This window comes from Neofelis nebulosa, chromosome 7 (assembly GCF_028018385.1).
Source record: "Neofelis nebulosa isolate mNeoNeb1 chromosome 7, mNeoNeb1.pri, whole genome shotgun sequence".
NCBI classification, from domain to species: Eukaryota; Metazoa; Chordata; class Mammalia; order Carnivora; family Felidae; genus Neofelis; species Neofelis nebulosa.
The window spans coordinates 10,227,696-10,252,634 of record NC_080788.1 but is presented as its reverse complement, the minus strand read 5'-3'; the positions used below and the strand labels follow the sequence as shown (position 1 = coordinate 10,252,634).

At 45.3% G+C, this 24,939-nt stretch overlaps 1 protein-coding gene across 11 annotated transcripts in view; it reads left to right on the top strand.

Annotated features, from left to right (window-relative positions):
• Positions 1 to 24,939, top strand: part of AKAP13 (A-kinase anchoring protein 13) — a 335,196-nt gene that overhangs the window by 121,877 nt on the left and 188,380 nt on the right. For all 11 annotated transcript variants that reach the window (XM_058736667.1, XM_058736669.1, XM_058736666.1 and 8 more), the window contains 2 exons: positions 2,612 to 2,759; positions 16,941 to 17,237. In XM_058736667.1, the coding sequence (XP_058592650.1) occupies positions 2,612 to 2,759; positions 16,941 to 17,237 (445 nt within the window). The remainder of the gene's footprint in view (positions 1 to 2,611; positions 2,760 to 16,940; positions 17,238 to 24,939) is intronic.

Genomic DNA, 24,939 nt, shown 5'->3' with positions numbered 1-24,939 from the left:
CACCACCGCACTGGCCTAATCGTGCACCTCCCGTCTGCATCACTGTAGGTGCACTGTCCCTGCAGTGAAACCGGAGCCATGTGGCCCATGGCAGAGTGACAGTGTTGACTGTCTGCTCCCGTGACTTTGGGAGGGCAGAGGGTGCTCCTCCAGGGAAGACAGGTGCTTTCGTCCCGGGTGCCTTTGGAATCTGAATTTCAGGTGGCTCTGAGGTGAATGAGGCTTCTGGGGTCCCTTCTCTTTAATATTTTGGGTAGTTTGACTTAACATTAAAAAGAAAACCATTGAAGCTATGAGAGCTTTAAAGCTTCTTTATTTTGCGAGTGAAGAAAAGAGGTTGATGTTAGCCATCTCCTCTGTCCTCCATTAAAAGAAGGCCCCAGATATCACTTAATATCTTGGGCACAGAGTCTTCTAGCAAGATAGTGGGTCTCATGTGGAAATCCCTGATCTTGAGAAGGAAGATATATTCCTAGACTTCCAGGATACTTATCTAGGTGGAAAAAAAAAAAAACAAAACCCAGATGTTTTGTTTTGTTTTGTTTTGTTTTTCTTTAAAAGTCCACAGTGTAAATAATTTAGGCTGGCAGGCCATACAGTCTCAGGGAACCGCTCAACTCTTCAGGGGCTCATTATAGTACAGAAGCGTGGCCTGGCGTAAGACTTTACCTATGGACGCTGAAATTTGAACATCAGATAATTTTCACATGTTAAAAGATTTTTTTTTTTTCAACCATTTAATAGTGTAAAAAACCTTTCTGAGCTCTTGCGCCATATAAAAACAAGCAGAGAGCTGGATTGTGCCCGCGGGCCCGCCTGTGGTCTAAAGGATGAAACTTCAGAGCTCTCGTTTTTTTTTCCAGGTTATAATGGTATTTCGATACCTTGAGAAGTTTGTTCTTCTCACATGTGCTGCAGACATTTTAGCTGGTTGCGGTTTATCACGCCAACGGGTATTAAAATTTTACCAGCCTAAGCTTTTCAAACATGTTTCCAAGAAAAGGACTTAGGCATGAGTCTCCATTATAATTCTAAATAGCGACTGCAGCCAGGGATGATTCTGTTGTACCGACTGTGCTGTTGCTTGTGTTAGGGTGCTTTGGAACTTTCCAGTTCGGCATTTGTACGTAGTAAGTCACAGCTCATTTGTTGCTCATTGTGACTTCTTACGTGTTGCACTGAGCACATTTGAGCCCCTACCATGTACACAAAGCACTGGGAATAAGTGAAGAAATAGGCCTTTGAGGCTTTAGGAAATATTTTGAACTCTGTTTCCAGAATCAACCTATTGGAGCATTTCTGTTAATAGGCTTGGTCCTAAGTTTGATGTTATGATTTCTGGTTTGCGGTGTTTAATGGAACTCTACCTGCTGCTCCATTTTGCTGCCAGGCTTGGTAAATTGTGGCCACAGGGTGGCATGGTTCTCTAATAGACTTCATTGGTGTTAAAATGGAAAAGAAAAAAATACTGCAAGGCATGAGAATTCTCTCCCCTATTGTAGCCTGGCTTTCTCTAAATTGGTTTTTCCATAGTGCATTATTGTTTTTCTTTTTTTTCATAGTGCATTATTAAGATTTAGATAATACTAAACCCCAGTGCTTTAAACCTCGGTGCTTTAAAATCTTTTGTTTATGGAGACAACATGAATTGTATAATGTTTATGATTGGGAAGATGGTAATTAGGACTGTATTTTATAGATTATATTTAATTTAGACAGTAGCCTCAATTAAAAAAAACTAACCTGTAAAAACTAGAAAGAATATTTGTGAATAAATGACAGAGATGTCTTCTCAGTGGTTGCAGAGTTATGGCAACGGTACTGGCAAGTTTCTGATCTGATTGCAAGGGTTTGATGGAGGGTTGGGTAAAGAAGGTAGGGATTCCAGATGGTCAGGAAACAGATTAGTAGAAAAGTGACCGTCCCATCCATGTAGATTAAGAATATTATCGTAGGCTGAGAGCAGAATATGTTCCAAGAGTTTTCATATATTAGCTGGAGGAAGAGAATGTATTATCTCCATTTGTATAGACAAGGAAAGTAGGGTTAGAGGATTTGAGTCAAGTCTTAGTGGGTGGAGTTTAAACCCAGACTTGCCCAGAGCCCAGACGAATGCTCTTTGCACTCGTCCAGGCAGGCTCAGTGGAGACTGTCCTTGTTGCAGAATGGGTGGATTTGGCAGCGATGTCTGGGGTGTAGAATTCAGAGTTGTTGCTCTGGGCAAGGGGCATTCTGGGCACAGGGATGTGACTGTTTAATATGCCTCCTCCATCCTCTCGGCCTTATTTTTGGATTCTTTTGGTTGGATTCCTTTCTTTTTAATACCCATTCATCAAGTAAATATCCCAAATGTTACCTTGTTAGTTTTCTCCTTTGTCTGACCACCTCCACTGAAAAGTAAGCTTTTAGGAGCACAGAGGTCTTCTTTTCAGATCATTTTGTATTCTCAGTGCCTACAATTCTTCCTGGCACACAAGTGCTCAGTGTTTATGTTTGTATAACCTTACTAGAAATGATACATTTGATTTTTCCCTAAATTTGATGTTTTGTGAAGGTAGACTCCCAGGAGGAACCTGACTAATGCAGGCTTGCTCTGTCTTTCCTTTCCTAGGGCGACTGTGTGGTTACAGTGTTGCTGGCTGAGGAGGACAAAGTTGAGGATGATGTAGTTTTTTATTTGGTATTTTCGGGTTCCACCCTCCATCACTGCACAAGTACACGGAAGATCAGTGCTGATACGCTGGAGACCATTGCTCCTGGTAAGTACTGGGTGGAATCTTCACTGGCCTTTGCTGGTTCTCAAATACTTTTTTTTAAAAAAAACTGTTTTATTTGCTTATTTATTTGTTTTTGAGAGAGAGAGAGAGAGAGAGAGAGAGAGAGAGAGAGAGAGAGAGAGAGAGAGAGAGAGAGAGACGCACAAGCAGGGGAGGGGCAAGGGTGGGTGGGCACAGAGGATCCAAAGCAAGCTCCATGCTGACCAGTTGATAGCAGTCAGCCCGGTGTGGGGCTCGAACTCATGAACCTGAGATCATGACCTGAGCCAAAGTCGGATACTCAACTGACAGAGACATGCAGGCATCCCTGATTCTCCAACACTCTTATTCTGTGTTCATTAGTGTGGAGTAAGAGGAAGAACGGATCAGGGTGACAGAACTCTTTCTCGTCAGATCTTTATTTTAAATACACATTAAGGTAAAGCATTTTGTTTATATATTGCTTATTCTACGAAAATCTGAGACTCACTAGAAATTAGCAAAATAAAATGGTGTCGTAAGTTGAAAGATAAAAATTAGGATCAGCCAAAATATTAATTTATTAGAATATTGAGGTTTGGGGGAAAGTAAAACATGTGGAAGATTCAGGTTCTCACATGGCTACCGTGCTGTGACTGCAGATTTGACGCTGAATGTCACAGGGGCAAAAGCAGAGGTAGAACGATAAGTAACATATGCCTCAGAATCTAAGAGGGACCTAAGAATCTTTCATAAAAGCCAAACTTTCCAAATTATGGTTCATGGTGGAACGAGGACCATGTTTAATCACTGTTTAACAGAATTCAAAGGGGAAAGTATTTACTCATTAAAAATTCTTTACAAAGTCACAAAGTCCTTGCTACTTCCACCGGAAACAGCTGAAGAAATGGCTGTCTCTTCATCTATCGCAGTACCTAAAGGTGTGCCGACGTGTGTTCCGAGATGAGCTCATTTCCTTAACTGGCCTTGTTTCACAGTTAACAATTGACCACTTTTCATCAGAATGCAAAACAGGGCACATTGAGGGGTAAACCCCTAAGAAGTGTTGACAGTTAACTTGTTCTTTAGACAATAAAGTAGACTTAGTTCTTCCTGAAATGTTTCTTTTTCCCAGTGTTTTTATATAACACTGATTCCACTGTGTTGAAATAGATGGTGTAAAAAAAACTACTACTTTACCAAGGGCTTTTAATATCTAGTCTTGCCAGTACTGGATCCTGTTGCCAGTTTTTCATTGCTGTGCCATTTAATATAAATTAGCTTCATGTCTGATACCCACCAACTGCTGGAAATTATCCTACAGTTAAGAACTGAGGTTTATGACAGTTGAAAGCTGTATTTAGCTTTCTGCTTGGCAGCAGTGGTTTTGAAAAATATAGTACAGAATTTAAAGATTCTTGACAATTCCTATGAATATCTGCCCCCCCCGCCCCCCCCCCCCCCTGCAAATTTTTAGGGATTGAAAATTTAACAAGGAGTTCAGGATAGATACTGATTTCTTCTTTAAAGCGTATTAAGTATCCTCCTCTGTAACCTAAAGCTCCAAACATCTTGTTTCCTGTGATGTATATCGTGTCAGAAAGGCTTCTCTGGAACTTGAGGTCCCCTCTGGAGCAGGTGCCATCCAGTGTCACCTTTGCTAAACACCTGCCACGTGTGAGAAACAGTCCTCAGCAAGGAGAGTCATCAGTCCCTGACTGGCGCACGTGTAAGAAAGAGTGTCCGTAGATACGGGGAGGATGCCAGTAGCTGTAAGAGAAAGGTCAGGGGTATCAAGGATGTAGCCCTGCATCCTAGTTGTGGCCCTCAGTCCCAAGTACCGGCAAAGTCCAGCCCCTGGGAGATGGATATGCCCGGCAGCTCTTGTACCTTCGCTGGCAAGGCACTGACATCAGGATGGACGTTTATTTTCCTGAGTTTCATAAGCCCCTTGTACTTGTACGACAGCCCAGAACTCTGAGTTCGTTCCAGACCCTTACTGATTTCCAACCTTCCTTCCTGAACTCTGGTTCCCATTTCATCCCTTGCCTTTGGTGGTGGTGGTGGTGGTGGTGGTGGTGGTGGTGGTGGTGGTGGTTGTTGTTGTTCTTCTTCTTCCTTTTTTAAAATTTTTAAATGTTTATTTTTGAGAGAGAGCACGAGTGGGGGAGGGTCAGAGAGAGGGAGACACAGAATCCGTAGCAGGCTCCAGGCTCCAAGCTGTCAGCACAGTCCGACTTGGGTCTCGAACCCGTGAGCTGTGAGATCATGATCTGAGCCGAAGTCGATACTTCACCGACTGAACCACCCAGGCACCTCCTTGCCTTTGGCTCTAAACCTCTTTACATGTCTCCGTCCCCCTCTTTTCCAGCCACATCCATCTCTGGGTGTCCTTTAGGGCACTTATCGACTCTGAGTACCCTTACCCTGCCGACCCCAGCAAACCAGAATGGATATTATACTCTGCTGCTTTCTCCTAATTTGATTTAAATCCTCAGAAATCATCCCTGACCCATTTGCATGGGGCCTGGAGTCCTAGTTCCTGCCTTCTCTAGTTTCCACTAATCAACTCTCCCCTCCTGTAAATTGTGGTCTCTGGCACCTCCCGTGTTCCCGGTCAGGCCTACGGGCCCAACCGCCTGTCGCCTTCTCTCTCCAGTTGGACTGCACGGTCTTCTCCTCATTGAGTTCACTCAGGATGATGACAAGAGGTGCCCGAGCACAGCAGAGGTGACAGAGGCTTCGAGTCCCTACAGGACCCTCTTGTACAAGCAGGCCAGGCGGAATGGCAAGCTGCACTCTAACCCGTGGACCTTTGATACGGATGCACAGTAGCAGTGAGGCCCCGGTTGGTGACTCAGAAGCTCTGTTCACTGTTTAAGCAGAGGGGACTCCTGAATGGAGCCTGTTGCTCTGGTCAGCATGCAGGAGCTCCTCCCGTTCAGCTGCTACATCTGCTGTAGTCATTTGTGGACGTGTAGGGATGGACATCTTGGGGTTTGAGTTAGATTTGAATCTCTTGTTTATATCATGGCAAGAATATTTTAGCCTAGAATTAAACTGCCTTAAGTCAGTTTTTAGGGACATCTTAGACTTGTTTCTTACCTCCCTTCAGCTCTCTACTGAGCTATCACCTTCTCAGCGAGGCCTTCCCTGTCCACCTTATAAAAATATACAGCGGCCTCCCCTCTGGACTCCCTCTTGCCCTTTTCTGATTTTTTTTTCCATTGCACTTACCAACTTCTAACATGTATATTTCATTTATCTTACTTATTTTCTACTTGCCTTTGCTGAAGTCAGCTTCGTGAGGGTGTGGATTTCTGTTTTGTTGGTGTATGCTAGGAAGGCTGTTAGTAATCCCTACCATTTGCTGGAACCGCTTTTCTACTGTATTTGAATTCATCCCAATTCTCGGAAGCCGCTCTTCTAGAAAGGTTGTGCACACATGTGTACGCACACACATACACATGCACACACAACCCCTGCACCCTTTCTTTTGAAAAACGCAAAAGGAGTTTGATCTGGCTTCTTGAACTGAATTCTTGGCTTGAGGGCAGGAGTCAGTGTTCTCTTTCCAGTATCTACCTACGGTGATTTCTGGGCCTCAGTGAGCTGTATTGACAGCCTCAGATTTCTTGTCTGCTGCGGGCGATGTCAGAGTAGTGAGGATTCTTCATGGAAAGTGCTTGCTTTGTGCATCCTGGTTACCAGATGCAGCAACGGCTACTGGGAGGGGTGTCTGTGCACCCTTTTTGCTCCTGTGTGAGACCAGCTCCTCTGGGCCTCGTCAGTTGGGTGCGCTCTGGGAAGAAAAAGAGCTTTGTGTCTTGTTCTTGCTTTTAATGTCATGTTTCATCCAGATTGCTGGCTCTGATGTTTCTTTGAGTTCTCTGCATGTTTCACTGTCAATGTTTTGTCACATTTTAGTTTTTACTAAAACCAGATGATTGATTGACCTTCAAAAGGCAGCTACTTCTTGATGTTAGTCTCTAACCTTTCATTATTTGGGGATGGAAGAGAGAAAGAAACCTTTCTAACTTGGCTCCTTTAAAAAAGCTTTTTAACTTCAGATACGAAAATTATTTTCCTTTTTTTCTGTTTTTTCACTTTTTTGCTTGTTTTCTAATGAAAGGTTAGAATGAATTGTATATGTGTGTTTAATTATAAGTTGTAAAGGCTTAGGGCACCTGGGTGGCTTAGTCGGTTGAGCATCTGACTTCAGCTCAGGTCATGATCTCACGGTCCGTGAGTTTGAGCCCCGCGTCAGGCTCTGTGCTGACATCTTGGAGCCTGGAGCCTGCTTCAGATTCTGTGTCTTCCTCTCTCTCTGCCCCTCTCCCACTGTGACTGCCTGCCTCTCTCTTTCTGTGTCTCTATCTCTCTCAGAAATATAAATAAGTTGTAAAGGCATTAAAAATTTTTTTTTATGTTTATTTTTATTTTTGAGAGCGAGACAGAGCAGGGGCGGGGCAGAGAGAGAGAGAGATACAGAATTCGAAGAGGGCTCCAGGCTCTGAGCTGTCAGCACAGAGTCCGATGCGGGGCTCAAACACACGAACCACGAGGTCATGACCTGAGCATCCAAAGTCGGATGCTCAACTGACTGAGCCAGGCACCCCAGTTGTAAAGGCATTTTAAAGTAATCTTTTCTTGCCTTTCTACCATCAGAAAGCTGTGGACATGATGATTCCCCTTTTTTCGTAAAGGAAATACAGTATAGTAAAAGTAGTAACATCTAAGGGGGCAGTTAGGTGGAGGCTTTGGTTTCTACTTTATTTGCCTTTGAATTGTTTGAATGCTTTACAAGTGAGTGTGTTACAAAAACATATATAGTAATTTTTAATAAAAATATTTTGAAGACTGAAAATAATGCTGTTTCTTTTGAAAATAAAGCCATCTGAGTGCTTAATTAACACTAGACAAACAGGCTTTATTTTTTATTTTTTAACATATATTTTTCTGTTTTTTTTTTTTTTTAAGTTTTTAGAAATTTATTTTGAGAGAGAGAGAACAGGTGTGAGTGGGGGAGGGCCAGAGAGAGAGAGAGAGAGAGAGAGAGAGAGAGACAGAAAGAAAATCCTAAGGAGGCTCCGCTTTGGTGGCACAGAGCCAGACTCGGGGCTCAAACCCACAAACTGTGACATCATGACCTGAGTCGAAACCAAGAGTCGGATGCTTACCCAACTGAGCCACCCAGGCGGCCGCAGACAAAGTTGGTAATAAAATATTACATGCAAAATACGAATTTCTGGTTTAAGAATATAATTTGCTATGAAATAGAGCCTGAACTGGAAATACATCTCTGAAGACAAAAGGTATTGCCTTTGTAATAAATGAAATAAAATATCTCCATTCTTTTTTCTTTGTATGAAACAAATCCAACCCCAAATGCCATCTTAACTAAATGTTGATTTTCCTTTAGAGATAGAACTGAGGTTTTTCTTTAAAAGTCTTACGCAGGACTGGTTAAGTATTGTAAAGAAATCTGAGTATCCTTGGAAGGTAATTCTTGAGGGATATGGAGTACTGTCTAACTGCGTTCATTTTTATTAGTGACATGTTAATTTAGACCAAGCAAACAATGATTTCAGAATAGAAAATGAGCAGGATGTTTAGTGGATGCTGTATATACTATTTTCCTGAAAGGCTTTGATGCAGGGTCTCTCATAAAATGAAATCTTTTTTCACCATGTCTATTTACTTTTAGAATTCGCGGCAAAGTTTCTTACTAGACAGGAAAACTACAAGCATTCACTGACCTAAAATTTGACTCAGCTCTTGTATTTTTCTTTGTCACTCATCAAAGGGAAGGTAGTATATATAGTAAACTTGACATTAAAACAATAAAAAGGAAAAAAATCTATTTGCTGTGATCAGAATTCCTTTCAGGCTTATTAAAAATCAGTGATTATAGCCCAGGTCTTAGTAAGTCATCCTACACGTAAAACACAATGTGTCTCTCACTTGTTGTGAACCAAAACCTGTCTCTAGTAGCTGATGTCCAAAGTTGCCAAATCAAATTATACCTTTGGAAAGAAGTTGTAGGCTTTAAACCGGCCTAATTGGAGAGTGCTGGACCCTCCCTCTCTGGCCAAGAAATCTGTTACCTTCTATTGGACACTTTTTAACAGTCTCCATCTTCTAAAATGTTCCTGCTATAAGGCTTTCTCTAGATGGGTACAATTCTAAATTTTAAAAAACTTTAAAAAGTTACTGTCCCAATGCTAGTTCAGTATATATAGTTGCTATCCTGGAAAAACAAACAGAACTACTTGAAGGGAAAAAAATCTCTGTTGTCTACTGTCCCGGTTGTAATGCTTATGTGGAAGTTGTGTATTTCATCACCTTGGAGCTGTGGATACAGCCCTAGAATCTGAGCCCACATGCATTGTGGGGGAGGCAATGTCCCCACCAAGGAGGTGAAAATTGGTTCCTGGGGGGCAAAAAATCGTACTCTTTATGTAGAAGCACAGACACACCTGTACAAATATATGGTATATCCGTAGCATTAAAGTTTCATTAGATGGCAGGTAAATAGAGAAAAACGTCTACAAAGACTTCAGTGGTGGTGGGTGGGGGGGGGGGGTGGTGGTGACAGTAAATGAAACACTGAGAAATACCGTCTTAGAGTAATAGGCTAGGATATGGTAGATCATGATTTTAGCATTAATCAGCCCCTTTCCTCCCAGAACTGTACATGCTGAAATTCCTGCCTGTTTTTTCCCCACTCTGCTAAAATTCTCTTACACCAATTTGCACACCTACCATTCGACCAGCAAACACTAGGAGTCGGTGCCTTGCTTGCTCCACCTCATCCTGAAGACTGAAAATTTTCTTTATCCCTACGTAACCGCTTCTTAAACACCTCGCTGCCAAACTGAAATAGTGAAATAGTTTTGTATCTTTCCACCATTGACTGCTTAACGCAGCCGTTCTCTGAGAACATAGATTGTGCTCCCGGGTGGGACCGGGCTTGGCTGGTCCAGCAAGCCCTTCAGGGTTCCTTTTGGGATGGTTGGTAAAACAAAGTCCCAGTTGTTCCATCCTCAAAAGAGAAGGCCCGGATGGGATGTGGGCCACTTTTAGCTTAATAGGAAATGAAGTAATTCTTGGGTCATGCTTCAGCAGAGTTGTTTATCTGTAGCAATATTTCGTTTCCATGGGTATGGGTGATACGGTGATAAGGAGGCTGCAGGAAGGCTCTCCCAATCTCAGAAGCACACATACCTCCGGATCTGCCAGCTTGAAAAAGGTTGGAATTAGATGCTTTTAAGAGGAGCATTAGCAGTTAATTAGCCTTGTTGCCTCCCAGCTTGGAGGTCCTTACTGTGTTTTTGTTCTGCCTTCTCCCTCTTCTGTCTTTTCAGTTCTGTGGAGCCAAAGGCAACTTTTAGTTCCGGGTCTTGCCGCAGAAGCTCTTTGTGGAGTATGGGGAATTTCTTTTCCTGAGTGACCTAAACAGGAACGTTTTTTAATAGCTAAAAAAAAAAAACCAGTAACTACCAGTTTTTCCAGCCTGTCTCAGGGCGGGTGCCTTGTGCGTGGCCATCTCTGATGTTTCTGAACAATCCGGAAGGTCGGCGGTGGTGGGCTTCAGGGTGGAGTGACTAGTTCAGGGTGACCTAACGCGTCCACAGTGGGGGGGGGGGAGGGGGGCAGGGCACACCTGATACTGTCTGACCTGGCAGCCCTTCGCCAGCATACTTCTGGACCGCTGGTTCAGTCCGCCAGGGGCCGACCCCCCCCCCCCCCCCGCCCCCCGCCCCATAATTTACTGTGCGCTTTCCGTCATAAAGGAACTGGACCTGATCGTGGGGGTAGATGCAGAAGGCGGTTTTAGACATGGAATTGAAGGGGCGCCTGGGTGGCTCAGTCAGTTATGCGTCCGACTTCGGCTCAGGTCATGATCTCATGGTCCGTGAGTTCGAGCCCCGCGTCGGGCTCTGTGCTGACCGCTCGGAGCCTGGAGCCTGCTTGGGATTCTGTGTCTCCCTGTCTCTCGGACCCTCCCCTGTTCATGCTCTGTCTCTCTCTGTCTCAAAAATAAACGTTAAAAAAAAAAAATTAAAAAAAGAAATGGAATTGAAGCTCAGGCCGTGTTTCTTTACCAGTTTGTCGCTCTTCTTCCCCTCTTTAAATTCTCTGGGCTTGCTTCCTTCAGGAGAAGCTTAGTAAATTTCTCAGAACTTCCCTTTTTAAAAGGACTTGTGATTCTTATTTTCCTTCTTTGTTACCAGGAAATTGAGTGGAAGGAGAAAAACATCATGGCAGTAGCTGAAAACCCCACTACTCATCTTTCTGCGGCAGCTTCTGTTTTTATGTAGAAAGAAGTTAAATTGTGACGATTATATCAAGTTGAAAGTGGTTTCCCATCCCCGTGTCTTTTCAGTGTAGGTGTGGGCATCGTTAATACTTTTATTTTGTGTGCACAAAGGCCCCTGCAGATAGTCCTGTCTCTAGAGCTAATTTATGGCAATAAGACGTTTCGTGTGTGTGTGTGCGTGCGTGCATGCGTAGCGGGGATTGTTTTATTGCTGGTCTGTATTGTATAAACTTTGTTGGTTTTTAAATGTTTGTTTATTTTTGAGAGAGAGTACACGAGTGAGTGGCAGGGGTGGGGTGGGGCAGAATATCTGAAGTGGGCTCTGAGCTGACAGCAGACAGCCTGACACGGGGCTCAAACTCATGAACTGAGATCATGACATGAGCCAAAGCCGGACACCCAACCGACTGAGCCACCCACGTGCCCCTAACCTTTGTTTTTTAACATGCTGGGTTTTTTTTTTTGCCCCAAATGCTTTATCTGAAAGGTTATAAGGGCTTAAAAAAATAATGAGAGGGGTGCCTGGGTGGCTCAGTCAGTTAAGCGTCCCACTCTTTATTTCGGCTCAGGTCCTGATCTCACGGTTCCTGGGTTCGAGCCCCGCATCAGGCTCTGCACTGGCAGCATGCAGCCTGCTTGAGATGTTTTCTCTGCCTCTCCCCTGCTCACGTTCTCCTTCTCTCTATGTGTCTCAAAGTAAAAATAAATAAACTTAAAACAAATCTTGAGAACCACTGGAGCATAATAGGAAACACTAATGTGAGAGCGTAGCCGGCCAGCCTTGTGCGGTGGGTTTCCAGACAGCAGGGTGAGACGCTTTGTTTTTGGGCGGTAATGGCTCTCCCAGTGTACTCTTAAGTTTAATAAAGGCCGATCCAGGACACCCTCAGCCCTCCACTCTTCTTTTACTCCTTGAAAAAGAAGCCTATAATCATACCAAACAAATTGCAGATTTCTGGCACACTTTACTCAGGATGATTCATAGTGTCCTTCAGATTGTGAGTTCATGTCTGAAGGGAAAATGTCAAGCGAACAATCAGATAGTTGCTCCTGGGTTTCTGTTTCATGGCCTTTTCTGATGTTCTGCCTCCCCTGATACTCAGTTTTATTTCACACAAAAATGTGTACGCACAGCTGCCAGTAATTCACCCATCCACCCACCACCTTCCAACAGATTTCTTCCGCCAAAGCAGCAGAAAGTTGCCAGTAAACACACGTGCGTGCGCACACACACACGCACACTCGTGGACCGCCTTCAGGGTCTCCCCAGCCTCTGCCAGCCGAGCAAACCAGTGGTTTAGCAGTTCCAGTTAGATTTCCCAACACTTTGCCCTTGTGTGCTTCCACAGTTCTGAGTGAGGTTGTCGCTTCACCGTGGCTTTTTTGCACTCAGGCAAACCCTCTTCTGTGGGCATGAGAGTGCGTGTGTGTGTGTGTGTGTGTGTGTGTGTGTGTGTGTGTGTGTGTGTAGTTGAAGGCCGGGAACATGGTGTGAACTCTGAGTCTGGACAGAAGGAGCGTTTATGGGGCGGTGGACGCTATTTAGTGTCTGTGGCGTTGTAACTCCCTTTCTGGTTCAGGCTTGGATTTCTCACCTTGGCACAGGCTTGAGGAAGGAAACCGGTAAGAACGAATAATGATTGTTCATCTGGGTAGCGTCTATTAAGTTAGTATAAGATCACTTGTAAGCAAGATTAAGTTTTGAAGGCAGAATTCAGTTTGGATCCCAAATTATTCACATTTTCGTCATTGAACTTTGAAACTTGTGATTTTAGTGTTTATTGGCAGTTATTCATATGTACCTCAAGGGGCTGTGAGGAGTGTATAGATTAGCTTAATCCTGGATATGTCGAAAATGCTGTAATTATTGGTGAGGTTCATGAATGAGAACCACACTGTTCTTACTTTAAAGTAATTCTTCCGACTGAAATACGTAGTGTTACATCTATCTTATTTAATTGAAAATGAATCTAGGTTAGGTATGATGTCGTTTTGGGTTGGTTATAGTATTGAAGAATTTGAGAAAACTCTTCTAAATTATAGCTCTTTGCTTATAAGACCAGGAGACTGTCTAGATTTTTAAAGTTTACTTATTTATTTTGAGAGACAGAGCATGAGTGGGGGAGGGGCAGAGAGAGAGAGAGAGAGAACAGGAGAGGAGAGAGAGAATCCCATGCAGGCTCCATACTCAGCGTAGAGCCCAACATGGGCTCAGTCTCATAACTCTGAGATCGTGACTTGAGCCAAAATCAAGGGTTGGACACTTAGCCCACTGAGCCATGCAGGCTGTCTAGATTTAATAGTATTAAAGACATTGTCATTTACCTCAGGACACATAGCTAAAAAGTAAGGAAAATAGGTTTGAACCCAGGTCTGTGCTGTCACTAAGCATCCAGATGTGATCAAATTAATATCCTCTCGAAACTGTAATTTCCATCCCTTGAACTTAACTTCTGCTTCCATTTTTATGCTTTTCAAACTCTTCTCTCTTCTTGGAATCTCTTGCTAACTTTCTCTGCCCGTCCACCTTCCACCTGGTAACATCTACAGGCCATAACTCTGGGGAAACCTTGGGGCCTGTAGGGGCCACTCCCTCGTGCTGTGAATGAAGAAGTTGAGGTCTGGAGAAGCAGAGGTGATCTGAGGTCACACGGCTTAAGATTGTCTCTGGCGTTTTTATTCCTTTCCTGCTGATTCTTCCATGGTACCCTTCCAGTCTTCTTGTACTCAGAAACTTGGGAGAAGGGGCAGACTCTAGAGCCAGAAAGTGGGCTCAAATTCTAACTCTGCCACCGAGGAGCTTTATAACCTTGGCCAGATTACTTAATATTTTTGTGCCTTGGTTTCTGCATCTGGTCAATGGGTATAATAATAGTATCTACCGCGTAGGGTTGCTATGAGGAGTACATGAACTGTTACTTGGAAAGCACAGAGAAGACAGTCGAGCACATAGTAAGTATTCTAGAAGTGTCTGTTAGGTAAGAGAAGATGGGCACCGGCCGTCCGGGTGCTGAGGGCTCTACTGGAGGACCCCGGGCTTGCAGAGCCGAGAGTGGGGTACCTGTCCAAAAGGTCCTTCCGAATGGCCGCCTCCTTCGTGAAGTCTTCCTGCTCTTGCCCACGCGAAACGTGTTGTTCCTCTCCCACCAGTTGCACTGTGCGAGTGTCTTCCAGAACCCGCGCCCTTCTGACTTCCTTTGCAGTTCCCTGCCACGTGTTTGATTCCCCTTATAGACTGCACACCTCTGGAGGGGCTGACACCCTCACCTTACTCGTGTCCACCTCGTAACCACAGTGCCCTGGGCTCGGGGCATAGCCAGCTGTTAGATGCGCTGGAACCGTTTGAAAGATACGCTTTCCGCCAGAAAATTCCCCAAACCTCCTACCTGAGTCAGTGGACTTGTTTGTGTTGACATTGTTGTTTTATATCGTTAGGTTGGCTGCTCTTCAAAGAAAGGTTAAGTTTTTTTTTTTTTCTGATTTTCATTTCATATGTTGAATGTATAGATTCAGCATATGTATTGAATTGAAATACACATGTGGGTGTCCACACACACACGGGTGTGCACACACACACGCACACATCCCCAGGCAGACAATTCTCCTGTTTCCTATGGCCTTGGTATAAAGAATTCAGCTCGGAAGGCAGCAGGTGTACCTGGTGGAGTTTTGTGTTTATGTGGACACTGATCTCAGTGGCTAATGCGCCTGTTATTGTTGCTTAGCCATGATACAAGCCTGTCATTCAAGTATCAGGCTCCTCACAGGCGGGGACAAACTCTTGCGTCAGATATAATAGGCCACATCCCTTGGCATCACATTTGAATAATGGATTCTGCTTCTTAATATCTGTGTGTGACCTTGGTCACATTGTTTCTTTTTTTTTTTTTTTTTTTTTTCCCCCAACGTTTTTTATTTATTTTTGAGACAGAGAGAGACAGAGCATGAACGGGGGAGGGGCAGAGAGAGAGGGAGACACAGAATCGGAAACAGGCTCCAGGCTCCGAGCCATCAGCCCAGAGCCTGACGCGGGGCTCGAACTCACGGACCGCGAGATCGTGACCTGGCTGAAGTCAGACGCTTAACCGACTGCACCACCCAGGCGCCCCAACACATTGTTTCTTGAAATCTTGTTTTTGTCATCTGTCACATGAGGATAGTACATCCCTCATAAACTTGTCATGTAGAGAAAATGCCGTGTCTGGTGCCTGGCGTAGAGTAGGTACTTGGTTCGTGAAACTTGTTACCGCCCTAAAATTACACAGCAGTGAGAGATTTCTTTAGTCATGAGGTTAAAGGGCTTAAGGAGGCCCCTGCGGAGTAGTATGTGGAAAATCAATTTACTTATTATTCTCATTGTTCACATGGGAAAAACAATTACTGTTCTCTCTCTTTTTTTTCTTCATGTTTATTTATTTTTGAGAGAGAGAGAGAGAGAGAGAGAGAGCACATGAATGGGGGAAGGTCAGAGAAAGGGAGACACAGAATCTGAAGCAGGTTCCAGGCTCTGAGCTGTCAGCACAGAGCCCAACACGGGGCTCGAACTCACGAGCTGAGATCGTGACCTGAGCCAAAGTCGGATGCTTAACCGACTGAGCCCCCCAGGTGCCCCGACTGTTTTCTCCTTCGAAAGCAGCAGAAAGCTTAGTTCTGTGCACATCTGAAGCCTCTACTGGTCCGTGGCCACAGTGTGGAAAGTCACACCTGTGGACCGTGTGGAGGGATTCCCTTGGCTTTGCTCCCACTGTGGAAAAGCAGTGCGTGTGAGAGGCTGCAGGGACACTGTGGGTGTGCAGGTGCCTGTGGTTGGTCAGGAGAAGCACAAGGTGGCATCACTCATGGAGCAGAAACACCTGACTCCATTTTCATTTCCGTTTTTCTCATAAGAAAGACATTTTAGGGGAGAAAAATGATAATGTTAGGAGTGTACTTCTTGCCAGTGGAGATCAGTGTTTGGACGTTGAGGGAAAATAGTGTGTTCCAGTGATTATATTCTGCGTGTCGTATGTACTTAATTCTGTGAGGCTGAAAGTCCAGCAGAGAGTCTGATTCTCCAGGAGGGCCTTACCCACAGAAACAGTGTGGTCGGACCTCTCTGATCTTGCTGGAGCAGAGCGCTCTGGGGTGGCGTGTCTGTGGCAGCTCATGAGGTCTGGACGGTGGGCACCAGTCTCTGGCATGCTTCTTGCCCTGAGCTGGGCTTCTGGCCACAGCATTGCATCATCCCTGTGTGAACCAAGCGATTTGGTTGATGTCATTACAGTACAGGGAAGAGTGTGTATCTGAGAGAAGTTATTTCCTAGGCCCTGAAGTGCTGCTAATAATAGTGAAATGAGATCAAGTTGTTTTGTACTTTTCAAAGTGCTCCATCATTTGATTGATTGTGTTGTGGTGGTAATAGGGCAAGCGCTGGGGAATGCGTGAAATTCCTCCCATGTAGCCTCCTGCGCGGCTTTCTCCCTGTTGCGTTTCCAGATCTACTTGCATTCGGTTGGTATCAGACCTGCTTGGCCTCGTAAGATCCTTCAGCTTTCGTCCTTTCCTCTGTTCAAGTCGACCAGCCATAATTCAGAACATACCGAGATCCTCAGTGACTGTTCAGTGCCCAACATTATGCTCTAGGGGGTACATCTAGGGGACAGAGCTGTTTGCTGGTGGTAAGGAAATTGACTGATAGTTGCAAATAACAGTTCACAAAACGAGCCAGAGATGGAGCGTACAGGAGTTTGGAAGATTGCTGTCAGAGCCCCGAGGAAGGAGGCGTTTCTTTTAGGAAGGAGAACTTGGGTCTCGTGCAGGAGGAGCAGAGAGGACCCAGCGGTGTCTTCCTTGCACTGGGAAGGCTCTCATACTGTCTTCTCTGCCACACGTGTTTTCTTCAGGTCACGACTGCTGTGAGACCGTGCGGGTGCAGCTGTGTGCTTCCAAGGACGGCCTTCCCGTGTTCGTGGTGGCCGAGCAAGACTTCCGGTTCGTCCAGGATGAGGCGTATGATGCAGCCCAGTTCCTGGCCGCCAGCGCCGGCAACCAGCAGGCCCTGAACTTCACCCGTTTCCTCCACCGGTCAGGACCCCCATCTGGGGATGTGAATTCCCTTGATGAGAAGGTTGCCCTGGCATTCAGACACCTGAAGCTGCCAGCGGAGTGGAATGTGCTGGGGACAGATCAGACGTCTCATGGTAAGAACTTAAACACACCAAGAACACAGACACATTTGGGAAGACTGAGGGTCTTAATGGCGGCTGCTTCCCTACAGTCATTGCCCTCAAGCGTTCCACAGCGGCTGGATGCGTCCTGCAGTTGTGGCCTCTAGGGCGTCTCTTCTCCGTCCTTCAGCGGAGCCGGTAAACTTGTTCTTGCAGAGAAATGCCCTGAGCGGGCTGGAGCTTTACTGTGGCTGTTTTCAGTTCCCATTTACAGCAGAGGGTGGCACGCGGGTGACCTTGCTGCGGGTCTGGGGTCCATGTGTGTTCTGCGTGGAGAAAGTGACCCATCCTTCGCAAGGACTGTAGCAGAATAACTTCTTGTCATCCTTTGGGTATTTAATTACTAAAGACAGGGTTTTCATTTATTGTCTTCTGACGTTTTCTAGAGACTCTGTGGAGTTGGAGGAAAGAAAAGATGGGGGATTGGGGCAGGGGCTAGGGGGGAGCACCAGAGCTGTCTGGGCTTCTTTATCCAGAGCAATGTACCTCTTAACTTCTTTCATCTACTGGCTCTCCATAGAAGAGTTCATTGAAGGAATGGCTCCACTTTTTAAAAAAGCTCTGATGTAGTAACTATGCACGTTCCTCTTACACGGGTTTCCCTGCAGAATCATCGTGTGGCGCATGGCATCTACCAGATGTCATGATTTTACGTACGTATTTATTTAAAAATTTTTTTAAACATTTATTTATTTTTGAAAGAGAGAGAGCGAGCGAGCATGCAATTTGGGGAGGGGCAGAGAGAGGGGGACAGAGGATCCAAAGCAGGCTCTAGGCTCTGAGCTGTCAGCACAAAGCCCAGTGCCCGGCTCACACTTAGGAACTGCGAGATCATGACCTGAGGTGAAATCAAGAGTCAGCTGCTTAGCTGACTGAGCCACCCAGGCGCCCCTATGTACATATTTAGATGAAACAGTATATGCTTGGGGTCCAATAAACGTCACCCTCGTTCCCTCCTGAGTTCACGTCAAGTTGGGAAGGTTTAGGAGTTCCGCAGCTAGAGATCACAGTGTGTGTGTGCTTTGCTACTGATCAAAGCTGTCTTGGATTACCCATCTGCCAGGAGGGTTTCCTTATCTTTCTACTTTCTCTCTGAAAGAGCTGGACAATCACAGGACTGCCCTTCAGTGGCCACCCAGCTCTGATTATCCTATTATGTAGGGCGAGCAGACCAGAAGTCACCCTCCCTGCCAGTGAGCAGAGCCTGAGCCATACCGCCCAACGGGTTCTGGTTCAGGGGCCTGCCCAGTGCCTGCTCCCACACACTTGCCAGATACGTGTATTCTCCCTCCCGCTGGAAAGCTATTTGCCAGCTTCTGTTCTCTTCCGTCCTGTGACCGGCTGCAGCAGTGGTGCCCCTTATCGTCAGGGGCTTACTGTCCGCATACTGCCAGTGCAGGCCTGCCTCAGGAAGACAAAAAAGAAAGCTCGTGCACTCAAAAACCAAATCAAGGAAGAAAGCATTTATCCTTTGCTTTTGCTTTTTCTCATTGGTATACTGACCAAGGAGCCTCTGCACTGCTAAGATCTAAAGATCAGAATGTTTGCCATCATACGGAGCATGAGCACCTTTTCAGAAACCTCATCTTGAGGCCTCAACACCTCTAGCCCCTGCTGTTCTGTATCTGTGTGGGTGTTCTGCTTGGCCATTTACAGATCAGTATCGGGATGGGATTGCATTAGTTATTTGTGGGGCTTAACGGTGTTTTTATCGTTTGGTTTTGTCTTATTTAAAGAAGTTACAGGAATTGGAGAGTTTGTTCATATTACCATGATTTTTTAAAAAGAACTGTTAGGAAAAGCACAGTCTGAAACTTGAGGCCTGTCACTTCCCCTCTCTAGACCTTAGCTTCCTTGTCTTTGATAGGGAACTGGCCAGCTTTAATATTTTTGTGGACTTGCCATGTGCTTCTTCAGTTTCTGTTGCACAAAATTGCTTAACAGTGCTAGCAAAGGCTAAATCAAGTTTGAACACTTAGGGAAGTGCATTAAAACTACAATAAGGTACCATTACACACCCATTAGAAAGGATAAAATTAAAAATCCTGGCAAATTAAAAAGCTGGCAAGGGTTTAGAACATCTCATGCGTTGCTCGTGGGAATGCAAAATGATATAGCTGTCCTAGAAACTAGTTCGGCAGTTTCTTACAAAGTTCAATGTACATTTACTATATGACTCAGCAATTCCACATTTGGCTACTTACCCTTGAGAATGAAAACTTACATTTACTCAAAAAAGTCTTTGCACAGATATACCTATGGCAGCGTTATTTGTAATCCCTCAAAACTTCAGACAACCCAGATTTCCCTCATTAGGTGAATATATAAACCAATAGTGATACATCCATATAGTGGAACACTACTCAGCAACAAAAAGGGGGGTATAAAATAAAAAAAATAAAGGGGGCAAATTGTTGGGGGTCCAGATGCAACAACCTGAACATATTTTGCTAAGTAAAACAAATCCATTTCCAAAGGTCGTTTACGGGGTGGTTTTACTTTTAGGATATTCTGAAAAGGGCAAAATTACAGGAACAGAAAATAGATCAGTAGCTGCCAGGGGCTAGGAGTGGGGATAGGTCTGACTGCAAATGAGTGTCATGAGGGAATTCTTTGGCTGTTGGAATGGTTTTATATCTTGGTGTGGTGGTAGTTATAAGAATCTATGCGTGTGTTCCAACTCAGAAAACTGTATGCCTCCCCCCCAAAAAGTGAGTTTTATTATACATAAATTACAAGTAATTCAAAGAACATAAGAAATTGAATAAGTTAGATACATACTTTGCAAGGTGAAATGCATGCAAGGAACTTGATAGACCTGCCTTTAAGTCAACAACTGGGATCAGGAACCTGATTTCAAGTGCTGGATTCACATTCTGCAGCTGGAGTTCAATTCATTGTGGATTAGAATCTACAAATCCTGGCTGCTCTGAGGGCTGTGTAGCATGAGTTAAGAGGTACCTGCTTGCTGCTGAGGGACGGATGTAAAGGAACATTGTGCTCACATGAATGAATCAAAGGTACTTAAAAGAAGAAGGTGCAAAGCCAGCGTGTCCCCTGGGAGAATAAGGTAAATAAGGCCCCTTGTTATGTAACAGGACTACTTGCTGTTGAAAGCCAGGATATTTACAGGTTGTTCAGCCTGATATTTGAACAAAGGGGTCATGTAAGATCCCCTCCCACTCCTTGTTCAGATACAGTGCTTTTTAACTTTTTTCAGGTCAGTGACTCCTTTGAAAATAGCTTGGGTTTCTCCTCCGGAAGAAGAGCATTTAGATGTGTGCCTGAAGCAGTTTACATGAGTTCGGGGCTCCTTGGTCTCCCTGCACAGCAGGCATGAGCATGGCGTGGAGAACTCTTGGCTGTAGACTTGACGCTGTGAAATGCGACGCACACGGGCAGTGGACTCCCGTTAGTTAACATCCTGGCTTCACTGCAAAAATTCGTGCAAAATACTTCATCTCTGCCTCCCCGTTTCTTTACCTGTAACACGGAGGAAGACCTATGGGGAGAGCGTGTATTGGCTTGTAAGCGACTCATGTTGAATTTAGCATGACCGATACCTGGTAACCTTTTAGAGACAGAACATTGAGGGGCCCCGTGGGGCACAATAACGTGACCTATCGAAGGCCACCACAGGACAGCTCCAGAAAGAAAGGTTCTTTGAAGGAGAATGAGACTTAGTTTTGCTTTTGCTTTTTTCTTTTTTTTTGAATTTAATTTTGTTTTTATTTTACTTATTTTGAGAGAGAGAGAGAGAGAGAGAGAGAGTATGAACAGGGGAGGGGCAGAGAGAGAGAGAATCTGAAGCAGGCTCCGCGCACTCAGACGCTTAACCAACCGAGCCGCCCAGGCACCCCAGCTTTTACTGATTTCTCAAGTTCATCTCCCCTTCAAGCATGAGCCTAGGGGAGTTTGTCCATTTTAGTTCTCCCGTCCCTGGTCGCATACAGCAGCTTCCACACTGTACCTTTGGCCTTAGCTCTGCCTTAAACGCGAGTGACAAGGACGCGTTTGGGCGGAGGGTGAATGGTGGGGTTAGGAGGTCTTCCGTCTCAGTTACCAAGTCTCGGTTCCTGTCTCGGCTCTTCAGTGCCTCGGTGGTTAACGGGCGTGGTGAATGGAGGTGGTTTTCACCCGGAGGACCCTCCCAGCCTGACCCCAGGCTGCACAGGGTGGGCTGCTGAAACTAGCTCTGAAGAATGGGAGGAGAACCACTCTGGGGAAGATCTTGGGGGAAATCTTCGTCCTTATTTAGTCACAGGATTGTATCACTAAATGAAAAGCTCTGATCATCTTTGCGGGTGGGAATCTGGGTGGAGAGAAGGATTAGACAGGTTTTAAAAAAAGACTGCACGGGACCACCTGAGTGTTCTCCATTCTCTAGATCTGATGTTAGTCACCAGAAACTCAGCCTTCACTGTCCGGTGTCTCAGCTCCCACAGCCCTCTGAACAGCTTTACCATAGCTGCTAAAAGAGACAATAAAAATTTTAAAAGACCACTAAGGGATTTTTTTTTTTTTCTTGGCAGAGGGTTAACACCTGTTGACTCCAGGACAGGCGGTTCCTCGTGGCAGGACTTTTGGCTCTGGCAGTTTTGTTGCCTCTCAAACCTTGATTCAGTGACAAGGTTACAGTGTCGTTTTTGTAAAAGCCCGTCTCTCACACTGGCCTGCTATTTCCTTCCCCGTGGAGTGTGGACTTCCAGTCTCCGCATCGTGCTGCAGTTTACTGAAGAGGCAGCACAGAACAGCAGAAAAGACTGGGGATTCGGGTTCTCATAGATACAGATTCAGAGTACTGTGAGCAGAGCCGTCAGGTGGATTGATGGGGAAGGAAAAATACAGTGCTGTCTTGGATCACTATATTGTTCCCCGAATCTGGAACATTTTGCTTCGTGGGAAAATCTGACCGTGTGGAAAAAGTCGCACCGTGGCTGAACGCATACTAGGCCCACCAGCTTTCTCTGCAGATCAGAGGAAGTGGGTGTGGGAGGGGATTCCAGCAAATGTAAGTAGATAGCAAGAGGGACTGAAGACCTTTTCTACTACCTTCTCTGTGGGTACACGCTGGACCTCCATAGGGATTTTTCCAACTGAGCATGGTTAAACAGGAAAGCCAGCCATCCGGCGTCTGGTGCATTAAGTGAATTAACACCCTAAAGGAACCGGAGAAGAATCATGAATATCCAGATGGAAGGCTCCCGGAGTATAGTTTTCTTTAAGAAGCCAAAGAAAAATTTAGAAGAGCGTTCCCATTTGTCCTTTAAAAGCTCAAAGAGGGCAGACCTATTATGAAATTAGAGAAGGAGGCAGCACAGAGAAAATAAGTTGAGAGAGTATCTACTTCTATGCCGGAAGCCCCTCGATCAGGGTTCCACCACAGAATCAGAACCGGTGGGAGAAGTATCCAGTTAAGATTTATTGTAGGGCATGGCTTACATGATTGTGGGGGCTCTGTTAAGCAAGCCCAAGATCCGTTAGGGCAGGAATAGAGGAGAAGATCTTGGACAAGCTCAAACCCACTGAGATGAGCCAAAGCTGTCGTCCTCAGTGAATCAGGAAGGGGAGATCTGGAGCAGGATGGAACCCCACGAACACAGGCTGAGGCCGACCTCCGGGGGACACTTGAGCCCTGCTTTTAAAGTCTTCCAGCTGATTCAGTTAGACCGACCCAGATTATCCAGGATAATCTTCCTTATTAAATCAACTGATTAGGGGCTTTAATTACATCTGCAAAAAGCCATCACAGTGAGGGCAAAGACGGAAAAGGGAGTTGGTTGAAAAGACACAGGGACATCCAGAACCCCATAGCATAATTAAATTCCAACTGGGGACAAAGGACTCTGTTGACCTCACAGGAAATGCAGCTAAGGATCTGAAAAGCAAAGTTGAGTAACTCTCAGAGTACAGAAGACAAGGACAAAGGATCATGAGAGGCAAAAAGTACAGAATAGTAGAGAATAGAGATGGATCCTGAATTGTACATGCTCTGGGGTTGAAGCTTAGACGAAAGGAATGAGAACAGTAACAAAAGATAAGTTGGGTAAAAATTTTTATCTATTGGAGGAAAACACGAAAAGGTGATTTTGTAGACCACGTTTTTCCTACAGAACTACACATACTGATTCAAGAATTTATAGGGTGTTCAGCAGAGGCACGTGGCTGGAAAGAGTTCATTACCGCAGAAGAAACCTGCATGTGCAGGTGATAATCAACACCTCAGGGCAGCTCGCTTGCGTGGTTGCTGGGTTTTTACAAAAAGAGGGTGGAGTAATGGAGAGGATAAGTGGTTCCTAGACTCGACAGAAGGATTTTCAAATCTTGCTGATTCTCTTGGGCAAGTTGTTAATCTGTCTTTGTCTGTAAACTGAGGATAACGAGACCTCACGGGGTTATCGTGAGGGTGAAAGGCATTCATACACAATATACTTAGCCCAGAGCATGGCACCTTGTGGGTCCTGACCACGTGGTACACCTCTTGTTGATTCCAGAAAGGGGCAACCTACAGGTGCACGTGGCACCCGCTGCTTAGGACCTTAAGATGCGATCCGGGGAGCTGGAGCAGGTGCATGGCTTTGTTGTTGGGACTTGGAGATACTGAGCTGCCTCAGCACATCAGGCATCAGAAAGGGTGAGGGTGTAGTATCGCCCAGCAAGGCCAGGTGAACCAGTCTCTAAAAAGTCACATAGTTCCTGGTCGATGCCTTATTAGCTCTTTGGTTTTGACCAGGACAGCAGAGTGCTTGTGAACCGCTGTGAGGCACAAGTCAGGTGGTGATATTTGAGCTTCTGTGAAGGTTCTTTTTGCCCTTGTGTCTGGGCCTGCCACCTGCTCTGAGGTGTTGATTATCACCTGCACATGCAGGTTTCTTCTGCGGTAATGAACTCTTTCCAGCCACGTGCCTCTGCTGAACACCCTATAAATTCTTGAATCAGTATGTGTAGTTCTGTAGGAAAATTGTAAAATATGAAAGATGGCTTTTGCATCTAAGAAAATTTACTTGGCAGTAGGGAGACTCGACTAATATGCATGTGACATTGGAAACCAGAGAGGTTCAGTGTAAAATCACAGGTTCAAAGACTGGTCATTCTTTTTTTTTTTTTCAAAATTTTTTATTAAAAAATATTTTTTTAATGTTTCCTTTTTTTTGAGAGAGAGTAAGAGCAGGGGAGGGGCAGAGAGAGAGGGAGACACAGAATCTGGAGCGGGTTCCAGACTCTGAGCTGTCAGCACAGAGCCCCACGTGGGGCTCAAACTCACAAACTATGCGATCATGACCTGAGCCAAAGTCGGACGCTTAACCCAGGTGCCTCAAAGACAGTTCATTCTTAACTGCTCTTCACTTAAGGAGCATGGAGGTCTTCAGGGTCAGGAGAAAACACTGGGGTCCAAGGAGTCTGGGAATGCCTGTGGGGAAGTCAAGACGTGAGGTAGCCATGGAAAATGAGTAGAAGAGGGCAGGCACTCTTCACACCCGTGGGCGTGGCACGGGTGGGCACCATTCACACCCCAGGGCCTGAGTGGTGCCCCCTGGAGGTGAGTGTCGCTCAGCCCATGGGGTGGTGGTCCTAGCTCTCCTCCCAGGCTGTGCACAGGAGACCTGAGGAGGAGAGAGTGTTGTGTTAGTGAACCCAGAACATAACCTGAAGTCCAGAAGGAGAGAGCAGAGGA